Raw genomic sequence first — 23,398 nt, 5'->3', positions numbered from 1 at the left:
TCAGACGGGGAGCTGGGCCAGCGGGGGCGCCAGGGGCTGGAGGAGGGACCGCCCACCTCGGGGAGCAGAAGGTCATTGCCCTGAGGGTAAAAGGACATGCTGTTCCATCATCTGATTGTTCACAGAAGCCAGGATTTTGGAATTTTCTATAAAATCTACGAATTTTTTAAAAGTTTATTTAAAAAAATTTTAATGTTTCTTTTGAGAGAGAGAGAGAGCATGTGTGTGCACAGTGGGGGAGGGGCAGAGAGAGAGAGAGACAGAAGGTTCTGTGCTGTCAGCTTGAACACAAGCTTGAACTTTCGAACCGTGAGGTCATGACCTGAGCTGAAATCAAGAGTCAGATGCTTAACTGACTGAGCCACCCAGGCGCACCCCCCCAACCTGTTTCCTTTTCTCTTTCTTTCCTTCCTCCCTCCCTCTCTCTCTCTTTCTCTTTCTTTCTTCCTTCTTTCTTTCTTTCTTTTTTTCTTTCTTTCTTTCTTTCTTCTTTCTTTTTTCTTTCTTTCTTTTTACTTTTTTCCACTATGGCTACTAGAAAATTCTACATTCTACATTCTACATTACATTTCCACCGGCCAGAGTTGACTCGACCATGACTCTCAATGACAAGACGCCTTCTCATCCCGCCCACGGCCGGCCTGCAGGGAACAGCTGGACCTGGGCCGTTGCCCGTCAAGTCCCCACAAGATGTGATGCCCTCACCTCAGGGTAGAAGGAAAGAAACCCTAAGAGGGAAAGCCTGAGTTCAGGGAAGAGTAGAAATGGTAGCATGTCCGAGGAGCATGCTGGGTCTGGGGTCCTGCGTCGGGAGCAAATCACAAGAGGAGGTCATCCTCCCGACTTTCAGAGCACTGTCGCGAATTCAAATCAAACTGTGGGCCAATCCCACTGAATCCTCATGGTCTGGGCCACCTTCCCCACCACAGGTTACTGGCTGGTCCTGCTGAAGAAGCAGCGGGAGAAAGACCTTGGGAAGGGAGACAAGGTCACAGAGAGGAAGTGGCTGAGGCATGAGACTCGCCCATCCACCTGCTGGGTCCTTGGGAGTTTGCTCTGTGGGGAAGAGGGTATCGAGCTTTGGGCAATGACTCTTGATGGCCCCCATCGTGTCAAATGCAATTCTCAAGTACTAACCATCCCTCGGTGCCAAAATGAGCACAAAATTTATCATCGAAACCGAGACACTTTGGGGAATGGAAGTGTCCACTAGAAATTACTTACGGAAATTAACTGACCTTCAGCGGACATCAACCATCCTGTCCCGGGCGAAGCTTTATGACTTCAGCAAAACGTCGTCTCTATGTTCCTATCTTCAGACTGCCCCTCTTTCCTCCTCAGACAACCAGGGACCACCTGCAGTGTTTTCCTCCCTGCTTTTCTGACCCCGACGGGACTCCCCTCCTGTGTCTCTGGGGCAACCTCATGAGGAGGTTCTCACAGGGACAGAGTCCGGTAGAAGGGCCACTGAGGTCAAGGGTGCCCTCTCTCCTCCTGGAAGTTAGAGAGACCGAGCCTCCTTCCAGGCTGTCACTGCACATCGTGTATACTGAACGCCCACCGACACAGCAGGAACACTGGTGTCACTCGAGAGCAGGACGGCTTCAGGCCATTGCCTGAAAAGAGGCCGGGAGAGGAGGCTGGACAGGACGTGGCTGGAGGGACATCAGCTCTGCCGATCTCAGAGAGGTCATGACCTCAGGCGTGGACGAAACACTAGCACCCTGGGACACACAGGCGTGGACGAAACACTAGCACCCCGGGACACACAGGCGTGGGCGAAACACTAGCACCCCGGGACACACAGGCGTGGGCGAAACACTGGCACCCCGGGACACACAGGCGTGGGCGAAACACTGGCACCCCGGGACACACAGCCACCTGCACCTGTTGTAGTGGCATCTCTGCCTTTCCAGATCCTTCCCAGGTTTGATGCTTCAAGTGCGGTGAGAATTGACTCATTACTAACACACGAGCTTACCTAACGAACCTCACCCGAGATGCGCAAATTATCGCCGCATTAATTTTAAGCACGTAAAGCGGTTAGGGTTATTTTGCTTAGCCGTGCAAGAACCAGTGAGGTAAGTCGATCAAAATTCAAGCGTATATTTTTGTAGATGGACATATACATCCATAAAATGTATACGATAAGCATACAGGGCTTTGTCACGGAGCGCAACGCTAGGAATGCAGACGGGAAAAGACAAGGACCAGAAATGGAAAGTGCCGTCCGGGTTCTCTGTCTCTCCTCCGTGTTCCCCTCTGTTTCCTACATTTTAGTGCATCTCTGTGGAAGGGCTTCTGATGCTCTGATCCTCCCACTGCTCCTGGGACAACTTACTACAAACCCAGCCACCTGAAGAAACCAACGTTCCTTCAGTGACAGCTCCCATCTCCCAGGAAGGGGTGATCCTTCTAGCTCCAGACCGACGCCCACTCATGGTACCGATGGACTGTGGCCAGGAGGACAGGGTGGTGTTGTTTGAAAATGCTCCGTAGTATTTACCCAAAGGAGCTGAAACCGTGTCCACGGTAAGGTCTGTGCGTGGATGTTCATATAAGCAGCTCTGTTCACGGGTTTGCAAACTTGGAAGCAGCCAAGATATCCTTCCGTAGGTTAAACTGTGCGCATCCAGACTGCGGAATACTGCTCAGCGCTAAGAAGAAATGAGCGGGCAAGCCGTGAAAACACATGGAGGACATTTACGCGCGTGTCACTTCGTAAAAGAAGCCAGTCTGAGAAGGCTCCGTGGGGTGTGATTCCAATTCTATGACTTCCTGGAAAAGGCAGAACAATGGAGGCAGTGAAAGGATCAGTGGTCGCCAGAGGCTGAGGGGTGACTAGGCAAACACAGAGGACTCCGGAGGGTTTGTAGGGGGATAAGCTTCCTCTGCGTGACGTTGTAACAGTGGATACGTGTGTATAAATTTGCCCGAACCCTAGAACAGCACCAAGAGTGAGCCCCGGTGTCACCTATGGAATTGGGGGATAATGATGTGTCACGGTGTGTCACAGCAGTTTGGTGGTAACTAACGTGCTCGCTGAAGAGGGATGTTTGTAACGGGGGAGGCCGTGCACGTGTGGGGGCAGCGGGTGTATGGGAACCCTCCGTATCTTCCTCTCAATCCTGCTGGGAACCTAAAACTGTTCTTGAAAAAATAATAAAGTCCTAGGGGCGCCTGGGTGGCTCAGTTGGTTAAACATCCGACTTCAGCTCAGGTCACGATCTCACGGCTCTCGGGTTCCAGCCCCACGTCGGGCTCTGTGCTGACAGCTCAGAGCCTGGAGCCTGCTTCGGATGCTGTGTCTCCCTCTCTCTCGGCCCGATTAATAATGAATATTAATTAATAGTTGTTAATAATAATATTAATATTAAAATATTAACAACGATAAGTATTTTATGAATAATTAAAAAGTCCTAAAACACACACACACACACAATGACGGCTGCAATGGACAGGATGGGTATAGTTTACAAACCAAAAGGCTCAGAAGACTGTCAAAAATAAAAGATTATTAATTTATACTAACTATGGAATTACCAGTGGGCCAGGTTGCACGTCTCCTGATTACCGCCAAGTTCTAGAGGCTTCCGAGGAAGCTGAAGTCACGTCAGAGAGTGTGTTGGTGAGCTCTGAAGCAATGCAGTTGATTTTGTAAAAACTGTTTATGTCCGTGGGAGCCGGAATCGGCCGAGGGCCGTAAATGAGACACCCAAAGGTGTTCCCGGCTTAACACAAGCCATATTTGTTTCTTATCAGCAGAGACCCGATGAGGTGCATATGCCACCGGGCCATTTGGGTGTCCGGGCCCCTCCACGCTCTGGCTCTGCCCTCCCCACGTCATCGGGGTCTCCAACCACCAACCGGCAGACAGAGAGAGACGGCCCGGGGGAAGCGAGCTGTGTCAACTGCCCCGGTGGGAAGGCGTCCCGTCCGTTCTGAGAACCGGCCACGTGCTGCATCGCGACGGAAGGGACAGCTGGGAGCCCCGGTTGCTTGGAGAAGCCGCGACCAAGAGGTGGCAGGTCCCAGCGGGGACTCACTGACTGCAGCCGATTTGCAGCTGCTGCCTGAGGGTGATTTCAGGGCGTGGCCCCCTGCTGCTGGGGACTCTGCCCCGGCTGGCTGCGCAGGCTGGGTGTAGGTGTGGGTGCCGTGATCGGGACCCTCCGTCGAGGGTGGGACAGGCAGGGCCACAAGAGTGGCCCTTGGGGAACGAGGCGTATGGCAGCTTGCGAGCCCTAAGTCACCTCCCCAGGGGACGATAGTCCACTGAAGGCACAGTGGCGGGAGAGTGGCCCGCCTGCCCGAGTGCCCAGAGGGTTGCCCACAGTGTCTCCTACTAAAACAGATCTGGGAGCCCTGTTTGCTGGCGAGGCCCCCGACCCTGTCAGGCTGCAAGGGGGTGCTGATTGTCACAGACTTGTAACGGCTGCCTCAGGGTGATTTTCAGGGCCGGGGACCCCTCTATGCTGGAGGCTGTGCAGGTGGTACGGTCGGTCCCCAGCCCCACAGGCCCGGAGGGCCCCGTCTGCCCCAGGCCAGATGTGGGGGTGCACACGGGGCATGTGTGGGCCAGGAAGTGCCCCGGCAAGGGCCCTGACAAGGGTCAGGAGGGGTCGGGTCTCAGGAGGGTCTCTTGGAGAAGAAGGTGTGAGCCAGCTCACAACCCCTGACCTGTGCAGGCACTATTGCCCCCGAAGGCAGAGCTCGAGGGGAGCAGACTGCTTTGCCGGGGCCGGGCTGGGGGCGCTGGCCGCTGTGTCCTCTGATAAGAGGCACCCGGGAGAGACTAGCCACGTGTCCAAGAGGACACAGCAGAGTCTGAGCGCGGGCACTCACTGTCACACGCGAATCTCCTCTGGCCCTGACTCGCTATTTCATCCGTGCCCGCTGTGGACATCGAGGTGGCCTCCTCCCCAACGGTTCCAACAGGCCAGCGTCAGCTCCGCATTCTCTCCTTCGGTGACACCACTTAGGCTCCTGCCAGCTCCTGCTTCCGGGTGGGATCCACCCCGTCTCTTCCAAGTGCTGTTACTTTGATCTGACGGGTTCTCAGGGGACTTGGCCGGCATGGAAACAAACGAAATTCTAATGCAGAAATTAAGGGAGATTCAGAGTTCCTGTTGTGAAATTCCAACCCTTTCTGCTCTACGTTGGATACAACGGCTTTTCGGTGCAGGCAGCTCTAGGTTTCCAGCTCCTCTGGGGTGACGGGAACAGGGTACTGGTCTGTGGGGGAAATTGGGAAGACCTCATCTGATAAAGGGAGCTGAGCAAATGAAGGCAAGTCTCTTTGAGTCACAGGGTCGGTCCCCAAATGTGTGATAAGGCCTTTTCTTCTCTGCTCCGGAGCCAGGTCGTTCCCTGTCCCCACCCTAGGGAAGAGGCAGGAGGGTAGGGCTCTAGAAGGCACGGGGTCCTAAGTGCTGGCGGGGTCTCTGCTGCCCCAAAGGCCGTCGCTGACGCACCTGCTTCCCCGGGGCAGAAAAAAAAGCACCTCGCACAGGAGCCAACGGTTGAGACGTTTAGACCGTGAGATCGACTTTATTAGGCGGCGTAAATGCAGGCACATTACAGGTGCTCAGAGTCTAAGGCTCGAGCTTTAGAATCAAGTGTCGATTCTCTCCTTACCAGCCTCGCGCGTCGCCTCAGACTTGCAGGTGCCAGCGTGTGAGAGGCTAAAATGAGAGGCACCATCTGACTGGCGTGAGGCACGGCCCCAGGCCTCTCCCTCCTTCTGGTCGCAGCCGCACAGCGTGTGTGCGTGCAGCGGCTCGATAGGCCGCAACCTCGCTGGCTGGTCACCAGAGCTGTTTTCTTCTAGGCGTTCAGGGGTGCAACATGGTTTCCAGGTGCCACGAAAGGGTCTAGAATTCAGGACGCTGCTCAGCTGCTGAAAGGACGTGATGCCACCGCGGAGCAGGAGGGCGGCGAGGTGCAATGAATCGTCGTGGTCGTCCGAAGCGTGAGAGAAAGAGTTTAAAAGGTTCTAAGCTTTCCCCCCAAGTTCCATGCAACCGTCCTGCGCCCTTCACGTTCTTTGCAGGCACAGAGATGGGGCCGGGCAACAGCCCGTGCTGCAAAGAGCACCGGGCTGGGCGAGGGGAGGCAGGAGAGGCCCCAGCCGGGGTAGGGGGGCCGCTGTGCGGGCAAGGGGACGAGGGCCCATCTCCCCTGGCAGAGGGCCTGCAACACCCGGTAACTCCGGGCGACCACGGGAGCGCTTGGCTCTGGAGCAAGGCGTAGGCAGAGTTCAGACTCTTCCTGGGGGCAGAGCGGGGCTGTGGGTACAGCCTGCGGCTGGGGTGCTCAGGCCGGGCCGATCAGGGCCCAGGAGAAGTAAGGGCGCTTGGGGCCTGTGGGTCAAGCATCAAGTAGGCCAGACTGCTGTTCTGCAGAGAGAAGAAGCATGTACAGTGAGGAGGGGGCTTCCAGAAGGAAGGCTTCATGCAAGCTCTAAGAGGCTCAGAGAGAAGACTGGGTCCCGGAGAGGAAAGAGAGGTCACCGCCTTACTCGGCCCCGTCGGCCCTTACCCGGCCCCACGGCGCTGTTTCACCCGAGCAGGCCTGCATATCTACCCTGCTCACAAAGCGGAGCTTTGGACCCCAGGGGCCGCGCCTGCATGTTTCTGGCTTCCTCCTTCCCTCCCCCAAAGACGCCTGCAGCTCGGGGCTGGTCTGCCAGCTGTCTGAGAAGACTCTGTCTCCCGGGCGTTGCCAGAGAGCCCCCTACCCCAGCCCCGTTCCCAAGGGTTCACCTCAAATAAGGGAGTCACACGGGTAGAAGGAGGTGGGACAGGCTCCCATAGTTTAAAGTCAGGGTGCGAGGGTTGGGGTCGTCTGGGACAATGACCCCTGAGTTCAGAGTCAGGACCCGGCACTTTCGTTCTGCTCTATCATTTCCAAGCAATTTTTACGATTCTGGAAAGTTGCTTATCCTCTCTGACCCTCACTCTCTTTGTGTTTGATCTAAGGGTGTTGATCCATCCGTTTTTAAAACCTCTCTTGCTCTCACATCAATAGGTAGACGGTTTGGGATTTATCAATAATCAGTATCGTTATTGTTTCTATTTACTGCTGGAAGGCCTCACTCGTGTCCCTGGAAGAAAGCGTAAAGTGGGGGAACGGCGTGGCAGCCGGGGTCTCACCCCCAGAGGGAGCCCCCCGTCCTCCCCTCCCGCCACACTGGCCCATCCACCCAGGACTGACCTTCACAGACCACAGCCACGTCCTCTCTGTGGTTACAGTTGTGGTAGCCCCAGGACCTGTGTGGGCACTGCTCCAGGGACGGCTCCTTCCCCGAGCAGTTGACGTCGTCCAGCCAGATGCGGCCGACCCCGGGGCCGAACCTTCTCCGGACTTTGACAGGTGGAGACAGGGGCTGCCCGCAGCCCAGCTGCCTGCACACCACCCGGTCTGCTTCTTGTCCCCAGCCGTCGTCGCAGACAGAGCCCCACTCGCCCTTGTGCAGCACCTCCAGCCTCCCCTCACAGTGGCTGCGTCCTCCTACCAGCTTCAAGCCAAAGGGATCTGCAGGTGCAGGGGGAACAGGGGGGTGGGCGGGAGGCAGGGAGGATGATGGGTAAGCTCCTCTGAGCCGGCACTCAGATCCCATCAGCACCTGAGACTCTCCACCCGGCTTCCAAGCGTACATCCCCTTCTCTGGACCTGACCTTGCGGCCCCGGTCCCTTTCCTTCACCAGGATTTCCCACCTCCCCATCTAGTTTATTAAAATGTGACGTTAGTAGGGGCACCTGGGTGGCTCAGTCAGTTAAGCCTCTGACTTTGACTCAAATCACGGTCTCAAGGTTCGTGGGTTTGAGCCCCGCGTCGGGCTCACTGCGGTCAGGGCAGAGCCTGCTTCGGATCTTCCGTCCCCCACTTTCGCTCTGTCTCTCTCTCAAAAATACACATTTTTTAAAAACGTGAAAAAATCTAACGTTACTAAATGACTTCCCACTAGTTTTTAAAAAATTGAAGAGCTCAACAATACCTGGAATGGTGTGCCTGTTCCTACTAAATAGAATTCAATATAATAATAGTTCATATGAATATAGTGTCTAAGATGGCTTAAAGCACCTCCGTATACAAGGGCACATATTATTGTCTCCATTTTAACTTTTTTAATGTTTTATTTATTTATTTATTTATTTATTTATTTTATTTATTTTTGGGACAGAGAGAGACAGAGCATGAACGGGGGAGGGGCAGAGAGAGAGGGAGACACAGAATCGGAAACAGGCTCCAGGCTCCGAGCCATCAGCCCAGAGCCCGACGCGGGGCTCGAACTCCCGGACCGCGAGATCGCGACCTGGCTGAAGTCAGACGCTTAACCGACTGCGCCACCCAGGTGCCCAATGTTTTATTTATTTTTGAGAGAGAGACAGAGACAGGGACAGAGCATGAACAGGGGAGGAGCAGAGAGAGTGGGAGACGCAGAATTTGACCGTTCCAGGCCCCAAGCCGTCAGCACAGACCTGAACACGGGGCTCTAGTTCAAGAACCGTGAGATGGTAACCTGAGCCGAAGCTGGACGCTTAACCGACTGAGCCACCCAGACTCTCCAGTTGTCTCCATTTTAAAAACAAGAGAATTGATGGGCAGCACAGCTAAGTAACTTTGTCACCGTCATCTGATGGATGACGGGTTCTCCGTGAGCCTTGGTGAAGCGAATCCGATTGACCTAAATTCATGACTGAACCTGCCTCTGGACTCATAGGCATTACCTTCACATTCGACCCACACGTCCTCATTGTGGGTACAGTTGTGTTCCCAAACTTCAGAAAGGCAATCTTGAAGGCTCACTTCTTGTCCTGAGCATGACGCCTTTCTCTGCCAGATGGCCCCTTGGCCCTGGGTCTCTTTGTTGCAGCCTCTCCGGGTCAGGGTGGCCCGTCCACACCCCAGCTGCCGGCACACCACCTTGGCGGCTGCAAAGCTCCAGCCTGCTTGGCACACAGAGCTCCACTCCCCTCGGAACTTCACCTCCACTCGGCCCTGGCAGCGCCCGGGGCCATCGGCCAGCCTCACACTCTCCGGCCCTGTGGGGAAGCAAAGAGCAGGTGTCTGCTTACCCAACAACACGATCCTCCCAGAATAGAGCCCCACGGACACGTCCCTCTGCTCTTGGCGCTTAGTACGACACATCTAGAGTGCTCAGTGTTGCCTCGTGAGTGCTTGTGGAAAGGATGGACAAGTGAGTCGATGGAGTGAATGTCATTTTTCAGTTCCAAGTGAGTTAATTATTTCTGTAACGTTTTTAGTTTTTCAAGTTATTTTCACGTTCGTATTCTCATTTGTTCCTCCCAAGAGGCAAGCGGAGGCGTTGCGTAGATTTTTACAAAATAAATGCAATAGTCACCTACACATTGTGTCCAAGACCAAAAGCTTTTGGGTTTGTTTTCAGCGTTTATCACCCAAGTATCGTGGGTTAGCGCTCCTGACCCTCCACCTCTCCAAGAAATAGGAACGAGATTCCAGCGTCAGGCAGCCTGAGTGGTTGTGTCCCTGGTTACGGTCTGCAGGGTGACAAAGAGAGGACACAGAGCAACCTAACCCTAACCGCCACCAAACCACAGTCTAATGGGGGGGAAGTGCACACAGAGAGGGGACTGTTAGCGCACAGGAAGCAAGTGTGTGGAGAGGGCGAAGAAATACGGCAAATATACATACGTACACCAGGCTTGTGTGGGTTTCCTAGGAACGGCTCTCGTCCACGCTCCAGATGGTGGACTCCTTGAGAGCTGGAAGAGCATGCATCATACTTTGCTTTTTTTCTAATGTCTATTTATTTCTGAGACAGAGAGAGACAGAACATGAACGGGGGAGGGGCAGAGAGCGAGCGCGAGACACAGAATCCGAAGAAGGCTCCAGGCTCTGAGCCATCAGCACAGAGCCCGATGTGGGGCTAGAACCCACAAACCGCGAGATCATGACCTGAGCTGAAGTCGGACACTTAATCAATTGAGCCACCCAGGCGCCCCTGTACTTTTTTTTTTTTTTTTTTTAGCACCAAAACCCGGGAACCATACATCGTACTTCACCAGCTCTTTTCTTCCCCATACCTCCCGCCAAGCTCCAGACACAGGTTATACTCTTGATCCAACATTTAGTGGTGGATGGATCTGTGCGTGCTCGTGTGTGTGTGTGTGCGCGCGTGCGCGTGCGCGCACGCACGTGCACAAAGGGGAGAAGCAGCCCTTCACGTGGGCTGAAACTAAGGTGAATGTGGTACCTCAACCAAAGAGCACGGGCAATACTAAGTGAGGGTAGTGTTCACCTGCAGGGCCCACGATCAGGAAGAGGTGAGACACGAAGGGTGAGGAGCCAGTTAGCCACGTGTCGCGTCCACAGTGGGCTCAGACAGGTGAACTGGCCTGAGGGGCTGTGGGACTCACGCTCGCACACGGCTCCCGCATCCTCAACATGGGAGCATCCGATTGCATCTTCCTTCTCACACTGAGACAGGCTTTCTTCGATCCCATTGCATCTGAACAAGTGGATGAAGACTTTTTGGTCCTTTGGTGTCACTGGTCCGTATACAGTGCCACTCATGGTCTTCCTGGCCGCTCCACAGCCCAGCTCCCGGCACAGCACGGCCACAGAGTCCATGTTCCAGTAGTCATCACACACGGTGACCCACTCGTCATCCTGCTGCACCTCCACACGACCTTCACAGCGGTGGTCACCTCCCACTAGCCGCACTCTGGACAAAGACCCTGCAAAGGAACGGGAGCCTGGATGGGCATCTGGAGGAGCCCGGAGAGGATGCAGGCATCTCAGGAAACTTCCATCACTGACAGAGGGTGTTTGGAAAGCTGGGGGATGGGAAAGGAGGGCTCAAAAGGGAAGGGGCGGGGGAGAGGAGCTTCAGGACCTCATCCCTAAGCTCTGATTCTGCTCCCTTTTAATTTACCCTGCCAAGAAACTCCACGGCAAGACACCTACAAACACATGCTCACGTGGCCAGACGGTGGAAGCCCCAGGTCAGAACACAAACGTAGAGGTGTTCCCTGTTGCATTCTTTCTTCTTGACCCTGTCCTTCCCCATGGCCACCAGATGACGCAGGATGTTTAGATATAATTTGGGCTGAACAACCTGACTTTCTCTCTCTCCCAATATCAACGATCTCCCCTACCTTGCTGCTCCCTATGACATCTTCCCATGTCCGAGAACACAGCTCAGAAGAATGCAGAGAGAAGTAGGCAAAGGGCCAAGCCTTTGCACATCTGAGCCTCGGTCATTAGTCCAGAGAGTTCCAGCAGCCGGGGTAGGAGGCAGCCTCCCCAGAGCCTCCAGATAATTTCTGAGGAATCCAGAACCTGTTTCTGCTTCCCTGCTACAACTCTGAGGGTGGAAAAGAATAACTGAAATCCTCTCCCTCTTCCAGCAAGACATAGACATAGAGTGATGGCTGCGGGGAGGACAGAGACGAGCTCATCAGGCAACACACTTTTATTGAGCATATACTATGTTCATGAACTCAAACAACAGTGACCAACAAGACTGTCCACACTGCTGTCCTCAAGGACATTATATTTAAGACATCTGAGGCAACCCCAGCGGGTCTCCTGCAGCCTCCGAGTGACAACGTGGCACAGAAAAGCTGAGTCAGCCTTGCTTCCACGGGATGGGGCGGTTGACCTAGAGAGGTCTGGGGCACCTGGCGGGACCGCACGTGCCTGCTGGTCTGTGACCAACCAGGATGCGAGCTTTGTCACCTATGACCACGTGGGACACGTGGGTGACTCAGGCACCTGCAGGAATGGAATATGACCTCGAAGGAGCAGATCTCCCACTGCCTCTGCGGCACACAAATCCTCTAGAACCTGCATTCAACCCCAGAAGACATGGCTGAGTGGGAAAGCTCGAGCTGGCTGACTTCAAAGTGCTTTGGAAGTTGACCTTTGGTTTGCTCATTTGCTTTTGTGTCTCTCCTTTTCCTCCATGTGTCTTTTGAGGGAAGCAATGTGAGGCATGGAGGCTAGAGACAGAGATTTAAATGTAACTGCAAAACAACTAAGCAAGGTTTTCATTTTTGCACACCTAAGTTTGCAGCCTACAAATAAAGATAACCCTAGAGGAGTCACCCAGAAACAGCATTTCATTGCAAGATTAGCGTTTAGACAGGCATTATTGTGTCCTCCGGGATGCTGGCTGCACGCATTATCTGATTCTGAATTGTAAAATTCTGGCTCTAAGTGAGTTTTCCTTTCCACAGAAAGGAGGCGTAGAACACCTCCTAGGAAAGAAGAAATATGTAAGAAAGAAACAGCGTTAGTGTCCAAGAAACCCAACTGCGAAGAGATCTGAAAGCCAGGGAGAAGGGCTGGGGGACCATCGAGGCAGCTGCGTCCCCGGCAGTGTCCTCGACCTACTGTGTTGGCTGATGGCTCCAGAGCAGAACCCTGGGGTGGAGGGGGAGCGTCCCGGGCCATGGAAAGCTGGAGAGCAGTGGTCCCTGTGCCAGCAGCAAGAACGGCTCTGGAAGCCACAGGAAAAGGCCCGTGTAATCTGAGCGTCAGGCTGAGAACCCCAGGCAGCACCCCAGAAGGAATCGAGCTGCACCCTGCAGATGCGGGGCCCTCTCTAGTAAAGAGGCTAGAGGCTAGTGGCTGCCCCTCTCTCGCGAAGCCTCTACCGTCAAGACAAAGAAGACGGATGGGGTAATATCTAAGGAGCTGATAGCCCACGACCAACCCCCTAGAGTCTGGAGCATCAGTCTTCCTCTTGAGAGACCCATTCCCCTCGTATGTTGCCCAAGGACCCTCACTCGAGGGGCCGGTGGAGGCTGAAATCCAGCCCACCTGCTGCCGGTCGAGCCACAGGCCGCATACAAGTTGACCCATTTCTAGTTCAAAGGAGCCATGCAGGCTGACACAGGGTCCCGCCAGTGGTAGAGCCCAGCAGGGCAAGAGGAAGCTCCTCACCCAGATATGCCCGCGAGGAGGTGAGGTGCTTTCCGAGCCCCAAACAAGGCCATCTGCTGCTTGGAGGTGCCCAAGAGTCTTGGGCCACAGAGGCCAAGTGGGAGGGAATCCCCTTTCGAGAAATGCCACCCGAATCCCTCCCAGGTTCTGGAGGTGGGAAGCCATCCACATAAGACTGAGTGGGCGGACTGAGAAACCGGGAAGGAAATCTACCAGGGCTGTATCGAATAGAGCCTCTCTCCATGCCCCAGGAAGCTTCAAATTTTCCATCTCTGGAGCTTGGAGCCCCCCAACCCCCCGCCTCTCAAGGACCTCAAAAAGTCTTACCTAAAATTCCAGGTCCAGTGCAAATGGCTGGGGAGAGAAGAAGGAAGTTGAGTGAGATCATACAGTCCATTTCCAAGGCTTTGTTCGAACAACACGACTGTCTAGAAATTTTTTGCTAGACTTTGTGGGGCAGCTAAAGTGTGGGTACAGAGCCTCCAGACTCGGTCCTGTGGGGACCTTCCCCTGCAAGGACACACGGACAGTGGCTGGGAACCACAAAGACCGGTCTGCCACAGCCCATCATGTTCCCCGAACACGCAACGTTGGCTCTGCCCCAGGGGTGTTGTGCAGCCTCTGGGCTCCACAGGAAGAGGTGTCAGAGGTCCCCGGAACGGGCTCTGGTGCAGAAGGCAGCGACACCACCACGGCAGCTCAGAGCGGGGGAAATGGGAGGGATCGTCTACGTTCACTGGCGCTGCATTGGGACCAAAGCCAGCGTACTGTTTCTGTAAAGGGCCAGATCGCAAATAACCTGGGCTTTGTAGCCACACGGTCTCTGTCACCACTACTCAACTTTGTCACTGTAGCGTGAGAGTTGCCATGTGTCCGAACGAGCACAAAGAGCATGGCCATGTTGCAACCAACCTTTGTTCATAGACTCTGAGATTCAGACTTCGGTGCACAAAATATCATTCTTCTTTGGATTTTTTTTCCCACCGTTGAAAAATGTAAACACCATCCTTAGCTTGGAGGCTGTTTGCTGGCCCCCGGGGGCTCAACAGGTCGGAAAGCAGCTCTGTATTTGCTTCCCAATCCCCAGCCTTAAGCACCGGCACGTCTTAAGACATCATAGTTTCTTCCCGCAGGACCTCTGGGTGGCTGGGATCCTCCACGCATTGGGCTCCCTTCTAATGCTGCCAGAGTCCTGAACCCTGTGTCCACCAGTGGTCCCCGAGGCCCTAGGCATTCTGCAGTGCAGAACAGTTTTTCCCTCCCCACATCTTGTGGAATGTTTGTGACGGAGCTAATATCTTTGGTCTAGAGCCTTTCAGGCAGATCCAAGAATTTCAGTGGCTTGTTCTGGACTATTTGCCAAGTAGTTTCTTAACAACCCTAAGCCCTTGGCCTTCAGGATGTGGCCGCTTGTCCGCAGCTGTCTAAAACTCCAGATCGTATCACACGTAACCCCCCACATCTCCAGTAAAGAGCACGAAGCATGTGCACACGGAGAGGAAACTGAGCGTGTCGACCCTGACATGCAGGTGTGAAAGTGACAGAGCCCAAGAGTGACTTGAAAACTCTGGGGCAGAGTAGACGACTGCGGGGGACCGGACCGGAGAGGCTTCACCAAGGAGGTGGGGCCGAAGGAAAGTCGGGAAGACAGGGTAGGATGCGTGTGATGGGCTGGCCCGCTCTTGGGTGATACAGGGGACACACTGGAGTTTAGGAGAGTGGCCAGCATCCTGCACAGAGCACGTCGATGCCCGGTTGAGAGCCCAGTGCAAGCTCCAGTGATGCACCAGAACATCAAGACAATACAAACTGGGTAAGATTGGGATGCCTGGTGGCTCAGGCAGTTGGGCGTCCAACTCATGATTTCAGCTTAGGTCATGATCTCGCGGCTCATGAGTCTGAGCCCTGCATCTGAATAGAGGCTGCTTGGGATCCCCTCTCTCTCTCCCTCTCTCTCTCCATCTCTCCCTCTCTCTCTCCAAATGAATAAATAAAACTTAAAAATGGGTGTGATTAGTTAGGGAAGGGACCTAGTAGGCATTGTTGGATGCCCCAAGCTTCTTAATTCGTGAAAAGTCTCCCCCAGGCCTCTAGAGAACATAATATTCTCCTCATTCCATAGATGAAAACAAGATTCCAGAGAGAGAGGGTAACTGAACAATTCAGACAGCCAAGAAATCAAAGGACGAAAATTGAAACTCGGGTCCCTTTGACTCCAAAATCCCATTTACTGTGAATGAATCTGGATGATAAGAAACTGGGAAACCCCGCATGAAACACTTTCTGGAGGAAACTGGACAGCGTGGCCTGTGGAAGGTGTTTGCCTGTGGTTCTACTTCCTTTTCTTCCCCCACCTGCTGCTACGCATGGTTCACTTGTCTTTTTCAAAAAAAAAGAGTACATTTGGGGAAATTTATGCAACAGGGGAAATGATAGACTATTATAAATCTTTCAGGGCAAATAGAAAGTAATAGGAAAAAAAATAAAACCTCTGGTGATCACAGTGGATTCTAAATTGGGTGTGGACTGAGTGGCTTTGGGTTTAAAACACTGTTGGACACAGAAGGGGCAGGAGAGCAGAAGTCACTCCTTGAGAGGGAGTGGGACCAGCTGGGCAGGGGGTTCTGGGGGGGTCTGAAGCCTCAGCCAGCAGGGCCCGAGATACTCACCGAGGATTAGGGAGAAGAGTGGCGCCATGAGCCAGGCGACGGGAGAGGCTGAGCTGGAATCCGAGGCCTCAAGGAGGCCCCAGGGCAGCAACGGAGAGTTCTGGGCACAAGTGCACCGCGGGACAGAGGTCCTGTCTGCAGCAAGAGCATTATCAGGTGACCAGAAGCCAATGGGCTCAGGGGGCAGAGCTGGTGGGGCCGGGCTTGCTGAGCTCAGCGTATCCCCAGAGGAAGGGAGGTGGCCGGAACTGGCAGGAAGATAGCGAAAACAGAAGGAAACTACAAAACCCCCAAGCTGCCCTGACTTGGTTCTGCTCTAATCTCAGCTCCAACCACCTCTGCTTCAGACCCTTCACTGCGTGACCACGGCAATCAGCTCCCGCGAGGGCAGACGGGGACCAAGAGTAGGGCCATTTCACCTGCTAAGATCAGGCAACCCTTGACCTCCGTGTGGGGTTCGTGGGGGTGACAGACCAACTTTGATTCCTTCGGCCCAGATGGAAGCACCAGGAGAATAGAGAAGGAGAGTAGAGTGAATCCAGACTTGCCCTTGGAGGCGCCACGATTCAGAGTCAAGGCGTCAATCTCTGCAGCCGAGGCTCCTTTTCCTTCAAGCCAGACATTCCGGCACAGAGCAGAGGGCTTAGTACACGGATCTGCTCTTCTCTACCTGTCCTGGTTTATGCCCATCTTCAGAAGCCAAGCAAAAAAGAGGTCATGAAATCAAGTCACTCTTAGGACCAGGATGTGATAGACAGCAGTTGAGTAGCAAGATCCCTGGTCTCCCCAGCCTCCCGCCTTGCTATCGAGCACAGCCGCACGTCCAGAGCTGTTCAACGCTGGACTACGGAGCGCTCAGCTGAGTAGGCCAGCGTCACTCCTGCCGCTGCTTCTCTGAAATGTCCACGTCACTCCGCACAAAGCTTGGCTCCTTTGGGCTTTGCTCTTTAATCCTGTGTTTCGTCGCTTGGTTATCACTGTATCTGGTAAAGAGCTCTGAGTAGCGAGAGAGCCGGATGAGTGTGACGGGCGCAGGAAAGACACTGATGCGGGACACGGTCGTGCAGCTGCGACAGGGTCTGCGAACAGCTGAGGGAGCAAACTATACAGCACTTCGGGACCACAGTGGAGGCCATGGTCACTTGCACTTGGGGCTAATCAGGGACTTCACAGGGATGTTGACTCTTGGGCAGGAGGTGAGGGGCAAGGGGGCCGGAGAACCGGAGCGGGAAAGGCTTTGCTCTGCATGTGCGGACAGAACAGAATCATCTACCTGAGCGATGCAGGCTGATCTGGAAGGGCTGGGTCTCAGCCCGCCTGGCGGTCGGGTGCCAGGGATACTGGTGTTGAAAGGTACACGTGGTGGAGGGTCTATCACAAATGGGTCCGTAAATGCTAATTACTCACACCCTCACTCTCCAAATCTTGAAATGATGCAGTAGCAGACCCAGAATGCAGAAAAACCTCAAAGCATCAGCTTTCCTGTTGACGACCCTCCGTCAGGTTGCGACCAGGATCCCAGACCCTGTGCATCTACCTTCACCTTTGGGAGGCAGACCTGCCCTACAGAGTTTGTGCTTGGAGAAGAAAAGACCTGCTGTGGCCCATGAGCCCACCAGCCAGCAAGGAGCTCAGGCTTCCGGGCTCAGAGATATTTCTCCCCCTTCATGTGGGACGTCGGGTGAAAGAGAAGGGAGGAAAAATAAAGACGAAAGCTTTCCTGCCAACATATTTTACTAGCAGAGTCAGGAACGTGAAGAAAGGAAAGGAAGGCTATCGCCCCAAGGATGCAAAGAGCTGCCCTGTGATGTGATGCATGTGGCACTCGTGTTTTGACTGCCGCGTCAGGCACCACAGGAAGTGTGGCCCCAGGGAGGCTCCGGTCCAGGGGGAGCTGGCGAGGGCTGTTGAGCAAGGGGAGGGCTACGAGAGGTAACTAATTATAGGGTCTATAAGGCTTTGCTCTTTGAATGTTGGTGGCGTAAGGTAATTCTCAGATTTCTGGAAGGGAAAAATGTGACAGAGGGTGAAAATATCGATAAGTGTCAGCACCTGTCGGAGAGTGAAGGACGGCACGTCAGTCACAGTCACAGTGCCTTGGGTGTATCATGGGGGATACGTCACTTCTGGGGAACCAGGGAGGCTGGACTGGACAGGGGCCTCTGAGAAGTGGTCAGAGCTGAAACCATCACAAAGAGGAAGGAGACCCACATGAGGGCGAGCACTGTTTTCAGCATGTGGCTGGACACCTGCATCTGTGAGAGGCAGCCTGTGCCTGGCCGCGAGGCCCTCTCTGCAGTCAGAGGGTGGGGGTGAGGGTGTGGGCCTAACAGATCCGGACTTGGAAGCTAATCGGGAAGGCACGCTGGGAGGTGACCATGCCGGGGTTCGGGCCGACAGAGCGACCCAAATGTCTCGCAAGATGCAGAGGAGGCCGGGAAATGGGCTGAGAAAAAGTGAGAACAGAAAGGAGCCGTGGCAAAAGGGATGTCTCTGAGGAAGGCCAGGGAAGGCCAGTGTTGGGAAGTTCACGGGATGGGAAGACACTGGAGACTTAGAATGCGGCGTTTAGGGTCTTAGAGGAGAAGCAGACCTGGGCAACGATGAAACCCGAGCCACAGGACCGGGTGGCAGTGAAGGTGGGAGTTTCGGAGATTGAGGAAAGGTTAGCAGTAAGAGGCTCATCCAAATGGGGACGATGGGCTGGGGCGCAGGGGGTTGGGAGGCCCAAAGCTGTGTGGACATAGATCGTCGTCTGGAGGACATCCATCCACGACACGCCTCAGAGAACAGAAGATGCTCTCCAGGGACGCCATCAAAGGGCGAGCCTCCTGTTCTGCTGGTTTAGCATCAAGGCGAAAGCCCCTCTACGAGTAACGAGCGTGCCCATTACTAGCGGTCTCTGCGAGAGCAGGAAATCGCCTGCCTTGTTCCTCCTCGGCAGCCCAGAGCTTGACACACAATAAGTGATTGTTGACTCTGACCGAATGAATGATTGCATTCCAGCGAACATCACGGAATCTTTAGAACCATCAGGAACCCCATGCCCTTCCCATTATGTCCACGTTGCCTTGTATGGGCATGGCTGGGGGAGAGAGGCCATGGGGTCTCCAGGAGGAAAAACTGGCAGGACATAAGTACTCTGCCACAGGGAGTTTGTGTGATCAAAGGAAGATCTGAAGAGCTAACGAGGCACCAAGTCTATGGGAATCCACCACCATGATGATGGATACATTATTTTTCCAGGAGATTCATCCCACTCAGTCTTTGGAGGACAAGGCTTTCGTGTGCTCCCGTCTTACGTAGGTCTGGCTTCAGGACAGGTGAGACAGAGCCCACCGGTGAGGGTCACTGGGCTGTGCTTTCTGGGAGGAGAAGGTAAGGACTGGCATTCTGACATGGTTGTCAACATGACTGGGGTTGTCTTGGGCTGATTTTCTAAAAGTAATTGATCTAGAAAACAGGATTGGGGTGGGTTCGGCTACTCTTGCCTGTAGACATCTGTAAACACCCGTAAACACCACCACTGACCCCCTCTGTTCCTCTCACGTGTTTATCTGCCTCCCTCCCAGCACAGTGTCCAGGATTGAGAAGGAACTCAAGACCAGGATGCAGGACTTGGGGTTGATGAAGGGTAAGCACAGACCTCTGGCATTAGGAGTAAAACTGGTCCGTGAGCTTCCCAAAGAGGTAACAAGACCTACGTATGGAAACTGCAGGAAAATATATTTTTTCAACTCATCATGAAAAAAAATCTAAAGACAGAATGGATTGTTCCGGAGAACATGAACTATCCAAAACTGTAGGTGTCCAGTCACATGGCCTATTAATAGATATTCTGTTATTTATGGTTTGTTGATCATTATTTTTTAAAATTTTGTAATATTTTTTTACGTATTTTTGAGAGACAGAGACAGACAGAGCATGAGCAGGGGAGGGGCAGAGAGAGAGGGAGACACAGAATCCGAAGCGGGCTCCGGGCTCCCAGCTGTCAGCACAGAGCTTGACGTGGGGCTCGAACTCACGGACCGCGAGATCATGACCTGAGGTGAAGTTGGACGCTCGACCAACGGAGCCACCCAGGCACTCCTATGGTTTGTTAATCATTATTAATGATTTTTTGGTCACTAAGTCTCAGACTTAGTGACATTCTCATCAGGGTCAGGAAAAAGATCCCGAAAGTTTCTTTAAAAACTAGCAGCAACCTGTCAGTCTGGGGGCCTGTGTGCATGCTGAGGGACAGACAGGGCACCTGGGCTGTGGCCTCCCTCAGGAGGACAGTGAAGCTGTGAGCTGTGGTGGCCTGAAAAGAGGCCTTCAGGCACCTGAAAAGAGAAATCCAAGAGAGAAGGACCAGGGATGACAGTCAGAAGAGTGCGGTCACAGAGAGAAACCTTGTAAGCTGGGCTGTCCCATCTGTATCCTGCCTGACTGTCCCTGTCCAGGTCCAGAAACCTGGTCCTGGCTGTCCCGATGTCCCTGATGTGCTGTCCCGATGTCCCTGATGTGCTGTCCGATGTCCCTGGTGTGCTCTGCCCTAGAACTTGAGCCAATGCTCTTCTCGACTTGCCTGGAACCATCCTCACAAGGAGGCTGCACGGCGTAGAGGCTAAAGCATGTGATTTGGAGGCAGGTGGACCTCAGTATCCTGTTAGCTCTTCAGATCTTCCTTTGACCACACAAACTCCATGTGGACAGAGTACTTATGTCCTGCCAGTTTTTCCTCCTGGAGGCCCCATGGCCTCTCTCCCCCAGCCCATACAAGGCAACGTGGACAAAATAGGCAAGACACGGTGTTCCTGATCATTCTAACTCAGTCAGTTAATAGCTACGTGACCTTGAGCAAGCCACTTTGGCCCTTTGCAAGTAGCTTCATTGGCTAGGATTTATATCTTTTTTGCTAGAATGATCAGTTTTCGTTTCTGCCTTTTATTGAACAAATATTTAGCTAATTTAATCTTGCTTAATCCGCTTTTGCGTTCCTCTTTCAAATGGGAAATAAAAAATGACAGCAAAGCAAGCAGCCGATGGGGTGACACCTCAGATAAGCACCGAGCAGGGAAGGCCCGTTCACTTCCTGGCACGAAGTAGCCTTAATTGGCTCTTTTCTGCCCCACAACTTGTTCCCTGAACATCTCCGATCCTAAACCTTGTTCCTATGAAAGACAGACATTCCCATGTTAAAAAGCCCCTTGTCTGGTAGCCCGAGAATAAATATTCCAGGACAGGGCCAGGGGAAGAGGGCAAGAGGAGTTGTCCAACGAGCCAGCCCTGGACCAGGAAGTGTCCGGGGTTACTGGACGTCACCACACTCTGCTGCCTTCCCCCCCCCCCCCCCCCGCCGCCAAGGCCATTATGGCTCTGTAACAAGTCACGTGCACAGTTTACTGTGCTTCCCACTTGGCTGTCAGATGCCAATTCTTCCTCCCCCAGAAGATGAAGATCATCCTTCATCTGTGTGACCAAGAGAACTATTTCTGCTCCATTCATGCCAGTTGTCTCCTCTCTGGGGTCTACGGATCCTCTTCTGGGAGTCCACACTATGCCCGGCCCATGAGATCTGGGTGGGGCGTCAGTTTGCTTTGTTTCTTACTCTCTAATTATTTTCTGGAGCACGTCACTTGTTCGCGAAAAGAGGGTGTGAATGAAATGAAGACTTGATGGTGTTCTGGGGGAGGGCTAAAAGCACGGGGAAGGAGAAGAAGGACCAGAAGAGCAGACTGCAGACATTCTCTGTCACCACCCTCTCTCAGAGCGGGTAATACAATATTATTTAGTTTTGAACAACAGTGGTGAGAGTGGGCATCCCTGTCGTGTTCCTGACCTTGGGGGAAAAGCTCTCAGTTTTTCCCCATTGAGGACGATATTAGCGGTGGGCTTTTCATAAATGGCTTTTATGATGTTTGAGTATGTTCCTTCTACCCCAACTTTCTTGAGGGTTTTTACCAAGAAAGGATGCTGTATTTTGTCAAATGCTTTCTCTGCATCCATTGAAAGATCATATGGTTCTTATGTTTTTTTTAATTAATGTGACAAAAAAAAAAGAAAATCTTGCCATTTGCAGCAACGTGGATGGAACTAGAGTGTATTATACTAAGTGAAATAAGTTAGAGAAAGAAAAGTAACAAAAGATTTCACTCATATGTGGGATTTAAGAAACACAGCAGATGAACATCAGGGAAGGGAAGGAAAAAGAAGATAAAAACAGAGAGGGAGACAAGCCATAAGAGACTCTTACATACGGAGAACAAACTGAGGGTTGCTGGAGGGAGGTGGGTGGGGGGGATGGGCTAAGTGGGTGATGGGCATTAAGGAGGACACTTGTTATGAGCACTGGGTGTCGTATGTAAGTGATGAATCACCGGGTTCTACTCTTAAAACCAATACTACTCTGTACGTTTATTAACTTGAATTTAAATAAATATATTTTTTAAAATGCATTTGGGGGAAAATCTTATTAATTTAACTAGAAATGTTCACTGATTATCTCTTGTGCACCAAGCATGTTTGAGACTCTGGAAGGAGGAGGACAAGAGTTAGTGATGAGATAAAGATAAAAATTTATATAAAGATGTCAGTGCTATATAAAAAGGCAGCATATTTTGAATGCTACTGGATAAGCGTAACATTTCTAGGCTAACATTTTAAATTTATAGTTCCTACTATATTCTTGTAATTATTACGCTATTTATCCTTTCTATTTGGTAAATTAATTAATATTTTGATGAATAATTATTTAGAATCATATTAACAATCATTATAAGCAATATAAATTATAATTCATAACAGATTAATTTTTTTTTTAATTTTTTTTTCAACGTTTTTATTTATTTTTGGGACAGAGAGAGACAGAGCATGAACGGGGGAGGGGCAGAGAGAGAGGGAGACACAGAATCAGAAACAGGCTCCAGGCTCCGAGCCATCCGCCCAGAGCCTGATGCGGGGCTCGAACTCACACACCGCGAGATCGTGACCTGGCTGAAGTCGGACGCTTAACCGACTGCGCCACCCAGGCGCCCCCAGATTAATATTTTAAATAAATTGATAATTTAATATTGACTGTTGATACCTGAAAATATCAGTAAGTTGTGGGGCGCCTGGGTGGAGCAATCGGTTAAGCGTCCAACTTCGGCTCAGGTCATGATCTCACAGTTCGTGGATTTGAGCCCCGCGTTGGGCTCTGTGCTGACAGCTCAGAGCCTGGAGCCTGCTTTGGAGTCTGTGTGTGTCTCTTTCTCTGCTCCTCCTCTGCTCGTGCACTCTCTCTCTCTCTCTCTCTCTCAAAAATAAATAAACATTTAAAAATTAAAAAAAAAGAAAATACCAGTAAGTTGTGAAAAATAAGTAAGTTGGGTTAAAAACCCCCCATGTATAAATGGAGATAAGGGGAGTAAACTCTATGTAGATGTTTATTAATACAGGTAAACACAGACACAGACACAGATATCTTATATGTCATAGGGGTAGAACCCAGAGTCGGTTTCTTTGAGACCAAGAAGAGAGTCATTGGGAAGAATGAAGCTGTTTAAATGGAACTTATTTGATTTTTATTTTTTGTTGTGTGGGAGTAATGTACATTCTCTAATGTCTCTCATAGTTCCTCTTTAAGATCATTGGTAGTAATACATCTTGCTCATAAATCTGACTTTTCATATGGTCACTGTTTGGACAGAGGCCCTAAGGTCTGGAAACATGAGTGTTGGAGTGTCCATTCAGGACATGTTCAAAGATTGTGAAACCAGATGACTGGAGTTTGTAAACAGCCCTGAAGTGTTGCTGGTCAAGTTAAATT

At 52.3% G+C, this 23,398-nt stretch overlaps 1 protein-coding gene across 1 annotated transcript; it reads right to left on the bottom strand.

The window, feature by feature from the left end:
• Positions 1 to 5,516: 5,516 nt before the first annotated feature.
• On the bottom strand, positions 5,517 to 15,749 carry CD5L (CD5 molecule like). Its single transcript, XM_030302789.1, has 6 exons — positions 15,607 to 15,749; positions 13,265 to 13,291; positions 10,405 to 10,725; positions 8,734 to 9,048; positions 7,216 to 7,536; positions 5,517 to 6,398 (listed from the first exon to the last, which is right to left on the bottom strand). The coding sequence occupies exons 1-6, from the start codon at positions 15,632 to 15,634 to the stop codon at positions 6,370 to 6,372; spliced, it is 1,041 nt and encodes a 346-aa protein (XP_030158649.1). The 5' UTR covers positions 15,635 to 15,749; the 3' UTR covers positions 5,517 to 6,369.
• Positions 15,750 to 23,398: the final 7,649 nt, after the last annotated feature.

The sequence above is a fragment of the Lynx canadensis genome, chromosome F1 (genome assembly GCF_007474595.2).
Source record: "Lynx canadensis isolate LIC74 chromosome F1, mLynCan4.pri.v2, whole genome shotgun sequence".
Taxonomy (NCBI): Eukaryota; Metazoa; Chordata; class Mammalia; order Carnivora; family Felidae; genus Lynx; species Lynx canadensis.
The sequence above is the reverse complement of the archived record's forward strand: the minus strand, read 5'-3'. Positions and strand labels throughout refer to the sequence as shown.